General features: G+C 40.2%; 1 protein-coding gene across 6 annotated transcripts in view; it reads left to right on the top strand.

The window, feature by feature from the left end:
- Positions 1 to 10,404, top strand: part of LOC111868574 (BRCA2-interacting transcriptional repressor EMSY) — a 71,974-nt gene extending 61,570 nt beyond the window's left edge. For 4 of the 6 annotated variants that reach the window (XM_023859342.2, XM_023859341.2, XM_023859340.2 and 1 more), the window contains exons 18-19: positions 2,018 to 2,132; positions 10,017 to 10,404. In XM_023859342.2, coding sequence (XP_023715110.1) covers positions 2,018 to 2,132; positions 10,017 to 10,081 — 180 coding nt within the window. In that variant the 3' untranslated portion in view covers positions 10,082 to 10,404. Of the gene's footprint in view, positions 1 to 2,017; positions 2,133 to 6,286; positions 6,381 to 10,016 lie in introns of all 6 variants that reach the window. The other 2 variants (XR_002843526.2, XM_023859344.2) reach the window with 2 other exon arrangements.
- The last annotated feature ends 1,951 nt before the right edge of the window (positions 10,405 to 12,355 follow it).

Here is a 12,355-nt window from a genome sequence, read left to right as displayed (position 1 = left end):
CTTTACATCCTCACAGGCTAACCTCCTATGTTTTTCTTTATTCCTGGTTCCACTTCATCTGCTTCCTGAATCACTTCAAGTATTACACATGAAATCTTCCAATCACACTTTACATCCTCACAGGCTAACCTCCTGTATTCTTCTTTATTCCTGGTTTCACTTCATCNTGCTTCCTGAATCACTTCAAGTATTACACATGAAATCTTCCGATCACACTTTACATCCTCACAGGCTAACCTCCTGTATTCTTTATTCCTTGTTCCACTTCATCTGCTTCTGCCACTCAAAAATACTCCCGAATACTGACATCTGTTTTGTCTGTAACTGTCGTTATATAGCTTCCACACTGACGACGCAGAAAACAGCCTATATTGTTGGAACATATTTACTGAGCGATTGCATAGTAACAGTCGTGGCACAGACTCCATAGAAAGCTAGTGACATGATAGGTGCCGCTGTTGCATGACGTCACAGCCTAGTGTGGAGGTGTGTTTACCAAACATTGCGTAGCAACAGGCTGGATGAGGGTATGTGACATCACTCACAGAAACACATAGGTCATGTGACCTCTACTTACTGTTGCGCAATCCAAGCATTCACAGAGCTGTTGCCTAGCAACACACCAATACAATCCACAACTCTCCCATTGGTGAACGTGTCCCAAGGCCTCTGTGGCTCAACAGTTCCTGCATAGAGCAAATACGCCACATTGCTCCCTCCTTAAGGCTGTTCATCCTAATTAGCCTAATTGTGTATCCCTGTTCCTTTTCTTCCAAGGGCTGTGCTTGCAATGTCTTCTTTTTCTCTGTCTTGGTGTTTTTTTTTTCCTTTCTGTTGCCTGTTCTCAAACCGCTACATCCGCTCCCTCCTTAAGGCCAGCTTGTCCCGAGCAGTTCACTGCTAAGTTGCTAAGACATCCAGATGTATTGCCCTAATCCAAAATCTCCCCCCACCCCAGGTCCATTTCCTCATTGTCCTTTATTTGCTTGCTGCCTCGTTTCAGGCCCAGTCCCTTATGCCATTGTTGCATTCCGGGACCTTCCAACATCTACTCTCCTCTATTCGGCCTTTCTGGGTTTCTTGCTCAACATTGTCCCTGGTCGAATATTTCCTGATGAAATTTCCCCTTGCGCCATGCCACTCTTGCACGGCAGGTCATCTTTCTGCCAGTGGCCAATTCCTACCACAGTCTACAGTTTCCCTGGGTCAAAATTTCCTGAAGATGTTCCTCTTGCGCCGTGCCACTGTTGCATGGTGGGTCGTCTTTCTGCCAGTGGCCAATTCCTGCCACAGTCTACAGTTTCCCTGGGTCAAAATTTCCTGAAACTGTTCCTCTTGCACCATGCCACTGTTGCACAGCAGGACACCTTCCTGCAGGCGGCAGCCAACTTTTTCTGGGATCCATTGCATTTATCATCACATTCTGTGGCACATATTCTTTGAATGCCATACAAATACCTATTATTTTTCAAACAAATCAGAACGTCAGTCATCATATTCACTGATGGCTTCTCAGATCTAAGTCTTCATGTCATATTTGCCATGTTACATCAACACATCACAGCATCTCATCAACTGATGTATGGTCTCCTTTGTGGCATTCATGTGGCTGCAAATTAACACTACAGACCATATGACAACATATCAGGTACCAATTTTCATTGAATTGTGCCACATTCATTATTCTCCCACACACTCTTGATGCATGATTTCTGGTGCATAAGAATGGAACGTGTGAAACATGCTGGTACCTTTTTCCCAGTTAAAAATGATGGGATGTGAATTATGCAACAAAATGCAATGTATATTGTGCAATTAATTATGTTGTCATTAAACCAAGAAACTCTGCCTTATACTTCTGAGAAATGTTCATGTTGCTGAAATGAGCAAAGATTACAAATTTGAATTTGTAAAAATCAAGTGCCTGAACATTGTAGTGCACTGATAAAACAAATCTTTTTTAACAGTTTCCATGGTGTTTTTCATTATTTCTTGAGACGTGCATTATGTTATTTAGGCAAGCCGACCGAATGAGCAAGTGCTTGATCCTGGTATTGATGACCACTTGAGTAACTTCTTGCAGCCAGGAACAGGGGACAGCACTGCGGTGACAGTGGAGCCAAGCAATATGGGTAATGATACAGTTTTGCCATATTTCTATGACCTTTCCATTATAAACTTTGGATTTATAAATCCTGCAGTGATATTGACTTTAATGACAAGATGGTATTGCAAGTGCAGCGACCACAGTTGTGCATTTTTTGTTGTTACTTCCCCTCATGGCCATGTAGTTTGGGCATGCATGTTCTTAAAGGCCATTCATATTGGAGCATGAATATCTGTCCAGCTCTTCATATCTTGTTGTGGTCTGATCACCAGTCCAGAAAGTTCTGCTGTGTATCGGAATGAATCACAAAAATTGCATCTTAGGCTAAAGTTCTTAAACTGTGAAAATGAAAGAAGTTACTCCACCTACTTTGTATGAGTGTTTTCACTCATAAAGAGAGACTAGTATGACTGTTCTTCCTGCTCCTTCTCTCCCTGTGCCGCAGCCGGACGATGGGTGACACTTAGAGGCATTCCTTTTATGGCAGGCTGCTGTCACTACCTTTAGCCCCATGTTTAGAGATTACCCTGGTTATAGTTTATGCTATCTGAATTTCTCCTCGGAGACAGGCTGCATGAGGGGTGGCCTTCTCCACCTGTAGGCAATGCAGAAAACTGCTGCTGACATAGTTGACCTTACCTCCTTCCCCTCCATGTTGGTGTTGAGTTGGGAAGGCAGAAGAAGAAGTCACCAGGTTACAGGAACTACAGATTAGTGTAATGCCTTTGGGTAAGGGTCAGCAAGGGGTGACTGACTCTGGTCTGTGACTGGGTAGGACATGATCTCTGGGCTTAATTGGCCTTGCTGTGGCAGGGAAGTAAGAGCATTCTTCACACACACACACACACACACAATGAATATGCTGGTTACACTTGGAGTCGTGATTTATTGAACAGTGCTGGCATAATTTATACACACTTGAATACTAGCAGAGTTCACTTTAATACTGTCATACACTTTCTAATAGTTTACAGATTGGTTTACTGTTGCCATCTACACTCTGATCTCTTTGGATAGTTGACTAATAGTCAGCCTAGTAGGTTACATAGGTCATGAATTTAGAATTTTGAGAAACATAGATTTGCACCCAAATACTTTGATATCTAGAAGTTGAGTATTTGCAGAGCCAAGAGGTTCTGATGCCCAGAAAATTTTATGACCCCTCTTTGCAGTAAAGGTTACCACCCTAATTTTCCCTCAATGTCCTAGTTTAAAAATTAAGAACTCTTTGTAATTTCTGGATTTCCAGTCATGGAAGTTCGTAGTGCCTTTAAACCTTGAGATGCAAATGGCATCCTGGACAGACCAGTGATTGATAATGGTCAAAGCATGGGTCTGTCGCCCTCCTACATGAAGATACACAAGATACCAAATCTGGAATTACACAAAGTTTTGCTGCCATCTCAGAACTTAAAATTTCTATTAAAAAAAAAACATTAGAAACATCTGGAGAGGACAGAAAGAATCGTCATATGTCACCTCCTCAGGGCTCTGTGTGGCATATCTCTCCATACTCTAAACACATAATGTATGTTTTTAATTATAATAATTAATTACTGCTTGTTATAACCTTTCTTACTTGCATACATTGCCGCAACATAGCTCAAGTGGTTAGTCGCTGGCTTCCCATCGCAGCGGCCTGGGTCTGGTCAGGTGGAATTTGTGATGGACAAAGTGGCGCTCGGGCAGGTTTTTTCTGAGTACTTCAGTTTCCCCTGCCAATCTTCATTCCACCAATTGCTCCACAATCACCCTCACCTATCATCTGGGGCTGATACAGTAGTCCAGAAATGGCTGCAGTACAAGGGACTTAGTCCCACCCCACTAGCAATAAAAAAAAATAATCCTTACTTACTTACTTACTTACTTACGCATGGAGCTGAGCCCTTCTGGAGGAGCCGCCAATTCTGCAGCTACTCAAGAATTTCCCAGCATTTTATGGAACCCGAAGGTTCATTACCGTGTTCACAAGAGCCCTCCACTGGTCCCTATCCTGAGCCAGATCAATCAAATCCATACCATCCCATAGTATCTCTCTAAGATCCATTTTAATATTGTCCACCCACCTATGTCTTGGTCTTCCTAGTGGTCCCTTTCCTTCTGGCTTTCCCACCAATATCCTATATGCATTCCTCTTCTCCCCCATTCGTGCTACATGCCCTGCCCACCTCATCCTCCTTGACTTGATCATTCTAATTATACTTGGAGATGGGTACAAGTTATAAATCTGCTCATTATGCAGTTTTCTCCAACCTCCTGTGACTTCATCTCTCTTCGGTCCAAATATGATCCTCAGCACCCTGTTCTCAAACACCCTCAGTCTATGTTCCTCCTTTAATGTCAGAGACCAAGTTTCACACCCATGCAGAACCACAGGCAACCAGCAGGTTATAATGAATGGTTACACTAGCATGTATATAGGCGAGTCAATGAAAACCTTAAATATTTTTTTGAGTATTATTTATTGTGCACAAGTGGTACAAAGCTGTATCACTTTTCAACATAATCTCCCCCATGCTCAATGCAAGTCCTCCAGCGCTTACAAAGTGCATGAATTCCTTTAGAAAAAAATTCTTTTGGTAGCCTGCGCAACCACTCATGCACTGCGTGGTGTACCTTTTCATCATAACAGAACGTTTTTCCTCCCATTGCTTCTTTGAGTGGTCCAAATATATGGAAATCACTTGAGGCAAGGTCTGGTGAGTATGCCAGATGAGGAAGACACTCAAAATTGCAGGTCATTGATTGTCGCAACTGTTGTACAGGCAGTATGGGGCCTTGCATTGTCTTGTTGCAAAAGGATACCTATGGACAGCAATCCACGTCACTGTGATTTGATTGCAGGCTGAAGATGATTTTTTAGGCCATCTGAGTATGATGCACTGGTGACAGTGGTCGCTGTAGGTGTGTAGTGCTCCAAGATGACGCCTTTTTCGTCCCAAATGGGAGTCAGCATAACCTTCCCTGCTGATGGTTGTGTTCGAAACTTCTTCAGTTTTGGAGATGAGGAATGGCGCCATTCCTTGCTTGCTCTCTTCGTATCCGGTTGGTAGAAGTGAACCCAGGTTTCGTCCCCAGTAATGATTTTTGCAAGGATTCTTGCATCACCATACTGAAACTTCATTCTTTGATAAATTTCAGTAGGTTTCACACCTTCACTACACAAAAACCGAATAACAGAACACTGTTCTTCCCTCGTGCAAGTCTCAAGTGGGGCAGCCATCTTATACTGGTGCTGTGACGGTGTTCGTGCATCTGCACTATGCTGCAACCTACATGCCATTCTGCACACTGTTTGTAGCACGCTTACCAGCTTACAGGATAATGGCGCGAAATTTCGATTTTTTATTACAAATTTAAGGTTTTCATTTGACTCACCCTCGTATAATGGTGATGATTACTGATATATGAAGCCACCATTTGTAACCAGTTACTGTCTTGAAATCAGTTTTTTGTGGCAGTTGTTACTCAGAGGTTTTGGTCATTGGTTCAGTTTTGCTTTGTGAACATTGTAGAGACCAACATCCAACTTCTTCCTTATGTTTCACACAGCCCCGCACTGTCACTCATTCACACATAACTTCACAGCAGCACCCAATTTCCCATTACATTTTTTCCCATATCAAATCCTGTAGAAGATTCAAGGGGACCTCAGTCTTTCTCATCAGCCAGTCGGTCTTCTGAGCATCCAGGAGGGCTTGAGTGATGCTCGCACTGGCCCTGCTGAATACCTATTTTGATTACTTAAAGGGAACTCTGGATGTTCTGATGAGATGAGAGGCACATGTAGGCCAGATGATGTAATCTCATCATGTCTGTGGCCAATTCCCTTGACAATGATTATACAACTTAGTATTCTATAACAGTGTGTACAGTGTCCGATAATATGGATTCCCACCACCTGAAAGTTGTCAGGCGTAGCCTCAAAGTTTTGTACCATCACCATATATATGATTCTTAATGTACAAAAGCAAGGACTAAGAGAGATTATTAACCTTGGAGATTAAGCTTCCACATTGTATTAAGAAGTGAACAAGAAAGGATAAAATCCACAAGCAAGACATTAGGCAAGAGCAGAAGGTAGAAACACTGCAAGACAAGAAGAATGGGCAAATGCATCCTTGGGGTAACATTAAAAGGGTGCTGTTCGTTTATGCATGACATCTGTCTGCTGTCTAGGTGTGTACAATGCATTGTAAAACAAGTGGACAAGAGCTACATGGCTGGATGATAGCAGGAGGTCGGACATCGCTTTTGATGGCATACACAATAGGTATTGTTATTATATTAGTGGTTTTCTTGAAATTTGTAAGTCCTAAGAAAGTATTGTAAAAGACTAATACATGTATTTTATGAATTCCTGTAACTTTTGTTCAGGACAGTATTTCGTGGCAAGTTATATCAGAATATACAGCTAAATAATGTTGGTATTGAAATGAATTAAAATAAACGAAATTTATACCTGGCAGTGCTCTTATGTCATGAGAATCGAAATGTCATAGAACTCAAAAAGACATGTATGAAAATTAACTTACATTTGGCAATACTCATATAACAGAAGTGCTGTATATTAAGTATCATTAGAAGAGAAATATATATTTTATATATATTCATAAATAAAGTGCTTTTTAGATGTTCCAAACTAAATCAAAATCAGACTGCGCCATAGCTCAAGCGGTTAGTTGCTGGCTTCCCACAGCGGAGGCCCGGGTTCACTCCCAGGTCTGGTCAAGTGGTGCTGGGGTGGGTTTTCTCTTAGTACTTCGGTTTCCCCTTCCAATCTTCATTCCACCAAATTCTCCATTATCATAATCACCCAGGGCAGGCTACAATAGGCCAATCAGTGGCTGCCGTGCCGAGTGGATCCAGTTGGACTCCACCCCCCACTAAACAAAATTTAAAAGAAAATCACTATGATTTTGGTTAGTGTACGTCTGCAGTACCATGTTCAAGCAGAATCAGCAGTCACGTAGTTTGAGGACAAATAGGAAGGCAGGCAGGCATGATGAAAGTGGTTGGTGGTTTTTGAAACTGTTGTTAAAACACCTAAAAGAGACAAAAGAATATTGTGATGTGGCTGTGTTACACATAAACATGGCCAGCAGAATCAGAAATGAAAATAATGAAGAATAATGATCATTGGGGTGACCAAGGACTAAGTGAAATGACTCGGTGAGGAAAGATACACAGAATGGACTATGGAAAGTGTACATGGACACAAGAAGTGCATCTGGAAGGACAGAGATACCAGGCTTAGTTATGAGATAGTCCTCCTTGGTAGAAACATCAGTTGATGATATTTTGAACTACACATATCATCAGATCAGAGGGAAGACAGCTAATATGTGTGCAGTATATTATATGTATCCAATCTGAAATTAACAATGATCTTCACATTTTATGGCAATCTAAGACTGCACTTCCTTTTTCACATTTTATTTTATGATTCATGAGCTAAATTGCATCAACTTTTAAAGAATCAAATAAAATTGCATTTATCCATGTTTACATCTAGATAAATTTCTTCACTAGTTTGTATCAGAACTTGTATGTTATTCATAAAGTAAAAGTAAAGGTATCCCTGTAATAGGCCGTGGAGGCCCATAGGGTTGTGAGATGTTGAGGTTCCCACATTTTCTAGACAGTCAGCTCATAGATGGCAGTAAGATCGTCAGCCCAGCGGCCTCCGTAGTCTAGGGATAACGTTCCCACCTCATGACTCGTAGTACGCGGGTTCAAATACCCGGCGGAGGTCGTCAATTTTTAAGGACGGAAAAATTCAGGGAACAAGTCCTCAAGGAAGGACTTTAAGCCGTGGGTCCCGTGTCATAGCTTTACAGCACGTAAAAGAACCTCATGTCTCCAAAGGAAGCCACTGAGCAAAATTACGGACATTTCCCACCCAACAGTAGTCTCTAATACCTCTGGTAGATGGGGGAAGCATTATAGATACCACTCAGCTAGCAGAGGCTGATCTCGCTGGCTGGGCGGGACTGATGGTAAGCACCAGTACCGGTAGGATATAGAGACTGGTAGAATATCATAGAGGGAAGCACAATGGACCAAGACAGGTCTAAGTGCATGGGGAAACCCACCCTCTCCAGTAACTAACTAACTAAGATCGTCAGCCCTACGCACCGGCCGCCCTTTACCCCCAAGAATATTCCTGGTACTCATTTATGCTAGAGGCTGAGTCGACCCCAGGGCCATAGTGCAGCTGGAAGGATTAGGTCAATTGAGAATAATCCAGTGACCTCATCAGGATTTCATCCCGCGACCTTCTGGTTTGTAGCATAGTGCCTCAACAAACTAAATACCATAAAAAATAATAAAGAAATGCCCTTATATATGGCCAAAATATGGTCCAAAAGTGAATACATCTCACATTCATGATGTTCATAGTGCATTAGACATTAAATCCTATGCATAATAAAAGAAAAAAAGGGAGAAATATGAATATTTTAGAAAAATACGTCATACATAGAAAATTAGCAAACAAGGCATTGAGATGAATGAAATACATGTATAGATACAGTTGTACCATGACATACATATTATTGGGCCTACAGTCCCATTAATTGCCTCCAATTAGACTTAAGGTCCAAACTTTCTGACTTACAACTTTAAATTCAAATTCTGGATCTTAGGCAGCTTCATCAGATAGCCCAAGAACCAATGACCACTCTTCTGGTGTCCTCTGCTAAGTGGAGCCTCTTCCAAAATCTCCTGTAACCAGGGGCTCTCCTATCTGAATTCAACGAGGTCCTGTAGATGTCAGATTTTGATTAGATGTTAATTTAATGTTCATAAAATTTTTAAATGCTCTGGGCATGTTGGATTATTACTCTTCGCAGTCCCTTTGTAATGTTTTGGTGGCTTGAATCATAACTCTTAATGATCCATGTTACAATATTAATTTATTTTTAATAATTTAATTGTTTAATTCTATGTTATTTGATATTCCTTTATTGAATTTGTATTGAAAATAATAAAGCCATAAAAATATTGAAATATAGGTTGGAGGCTTCAACTCCATGAACTGACCTGATTTTGGGAACACATTAAGCCAAAATCTGATATATGACTACAATAATTCCAGTATGTGGTATCGTTCTAGAAACTCATGAACACTTGGTCACAGCACTGTCATTCTGCTATGCATATGGCTTTAGCACACAAGGAAAAAAAAAAAGGGCACATGTAGCTATCACTCTAAACACACACACCATTACACAGTTTGTGTAGCGGTTATCCAGTAGACTTATATTTGGGAGGTGCTTGGTTCAAATCTGGACTATAAAACCAAGATCAACGACCATGGGAATCTGCTGCGTTGACCATGTGACACCCTCTATCCACAAAAAGTTGGCACTGACTTTGCTGACAAGCAGCGGTCGCGCGGTCAGTATAGTTCACTTGCAGACTAAAAGCCACGGATTTTTTTTTTTTTTTTTTTTTTTTTTTTTTTTCATTTGTTCAAAACTCGGGCAGGACACCAATTATCCTGCCTGAGGTTTTGTGGTTTTCCTCAGGCCCTCAAAGCAAATGTCAGGATAGAACCTCGATTAGACCATGGCTGCTTCTTTCCAAATCCTTCCCAATTTATATTCACTCATCATAGCTTTCAGTGCTACTGTCATAAAATAACACCCCAAATTTAGTGACTTGTGAAAGTTAACCATCTTAGGATGACATGTTTTATTGGTCTAAACATGTGTTAGAAACACTTCTTTCAAGGTTGTATTGAAAATTTTATGAATTAAAATACCGTAAATACAGTGCATCCATAAATTTGTCTTTGTGTAACAACAGAGAAATATACATCTTCTGATGAAAATGTGCTTTATGCACAAAATTATGTTATAATTTTGAGATATGTTTGTATTATTTTGTATTATTTTCTTTGCAGACACATCTGGAATGCATATAGAAGATTTCAGCTCCCAAAAAGTACAAGGACAGGATATCACTTAGCAAGTATAATTAACTGTTACCAGCCTGGGATAATTTGTTGCTGCCTTGAGAAAGCAGATAATGTGGGGCACAAGCTTCCAGGAAGTTGTAAAAATCTGTGGTCAGAATAATTAAAAGCAGCAGAAAGAAGAATTTTGAAAGTTATTTTAAAATAATAATAAAATATTTTCAAGTTTATATGATTTATGATTGCATTTTTAATGATAAGGATCTACAAATGTGCACATTGATATAGAAGATTTGGATTTCATACAGTAAACAGAAGTTCCCAACAGTATACTATGTTTGTCCCTATTCCAATAAAAGTTCAGTTCAGCAAGGAAGATTTCTATCTAACCCCTTATTCATTCTCTAGAAGTAGGAATATGGAAATATCTAGAAACCTACTCTGTACCTCCTAACACACATTAACAGGCCTTGCACATTTATGCCAGGTCGTATCCATCAAACCTAAAATCAGTTCACCACTTAAGGTATTACCAACATATTAACATCAGTTTTTAAAAAATGAGAAAAGCTGAAGGTCTTCAGTGGAAGTGACTGTGTGAAATTCTGCTCAAGAAGTCATAAAATTAACTCAGATGAGTAATGGAACTATATTTTTCATTGTTGCCTGTTGATCCTTTTGACCAATTTTATCTGTTCATTAGTGTAGCACTGTCAAACTGTCTTCAGTCTAATGATTATATATCTAAATCTAACTCTGTACTCTGGACAAGATACATTTGTGGCTTGGGAAATATTTTATACCATATACATATAATTGATTTAAGCTCCCTATGTCTTGATGAAACAGGTAAACAGTTAAAACTTGAAGGTACCATGATGAGAGTGCACTTAAGTTTTGAATAGTTCTGTCTTCTAGGCTTTAATGCTGTATAGTCCATTTTGGAGGAACATGTCACCATCTTCATGGTCAAAGAATAAGCCATGCAAGAAACCAGTGTGAAGCAAGCAGCAAGCAGAGCTCTGCTTCAGACTGGTTTCTTGCTTTGCTTACTTGACCCAGAAGATGGAGGTGACATGTTCCTCCAAAACATCAGTTGACTTTCAACGGACTTCAAGGCATTATATCCCAGGAAATAGAAGTCTTCATAGCCACCTCAAATTCTACATACTTAAATTTTTATCATGCAGTAAAGTTACATCCAAGTTGTGAAAAGGTACTGATAACTGCTGATACATAAATATTGCATTTCAAACAAATGAAGGTAACGCAGTACAATTTTGATTATCATCTTCCTCATATTTTAAGAACAGTTCTGTTAAACAAAGTCTATTTAACATACCATATTAGCCTGAACATGAGGCTCGGGTACTTTTTTTAATACTGCTTCTTACAAAAGAGGAGCTACTTTATTTTTGGGTCCTTAAGGATAAATATGAAGATGCATTATGATGAGTTCTAATTGCTAATTCTAATAGTATTTGTGAAAATACCTAATATTATATTCAATGTATTACATTTTTAATTATTTCTTAATAGTATAGTTTTTACCTCTTTTTAGTATTACCCCTTGCCATCCCATTAGGTGGACAAAATTTAATGTTGGAGCTCCTTGCACAAATTTCCTGAAAGTCAGCAGTCAGCCTATTGGAAATATTTTTCTTAATTTAGTAGGGGAAATATTCACCAAAAGCTGTCCGGAAATTATGATTTTCAGCCACACTGACTGAGAGTAAAGTCCACTTTACCATTTTCTTTTAGGGCACGGGGGAGGGTTATGGAAGTAGTACTGAGTACCTCTATACTTAGGCTGTGAATGTCCCACTGTACCAGCCAAGGATGATAGGTGAGAGAAATGGCAAGGGAAACTAAAGTAAAGAAAGCCGTCTTCTGGGATGTGGCGCCATGTAGAAATTGTGTTAACCGACATTTTGGAGGAACGTATTGCCCCATCTTCAGGGTAGAAGACAAGAAGAAATCCATGAGCGAACCAGTTAGAGCAGGTGCAACAGACTGAGTCCAGTCGAGTAAACACAGCTGTATAAGAGAAGGAGAGAAGGAATGTGGCTACACAGGGAAATAGTAGAGAGGGGGAGGGGAAGGGTCTGGTGGAATAGCCAGCAGGTAGTGGGCCAGAGTTGGTATAGAGTATGTATTAGGGGGAGAAAAGGGAAGGTTAAGTGGAGGACATGAACCCTATAGCTCAGGGGCTGCGATGGACCTGAGTAGCCTGTATGGTCTGCCGTATTTTGGGGGTTACTTGAGGGAACNTCAGTATAATTACCTAAAGTCACATGTCTTACAGTTTTAAAAAGCAAGAGAATGCC

This window comes from Cryptotermes secundus, unplaced genomic scaffold (assembly GCF_002891405.2).
Source record: "Cryptotermes secundus unplaced genomic scaffold, Csec_1.0 scaffold330, whole genome shotgun sequence".
Classification (NCBI taxonomy): Eukaryota; Metazoa; Arthropoda; class Insecta; order Blattodea; family Kalotermitidae; genus Cryptotermes; species Cryptotermes secundus.
This window is presented reverse-complemented; position numbering and strand designations above follow the sequence as displayed.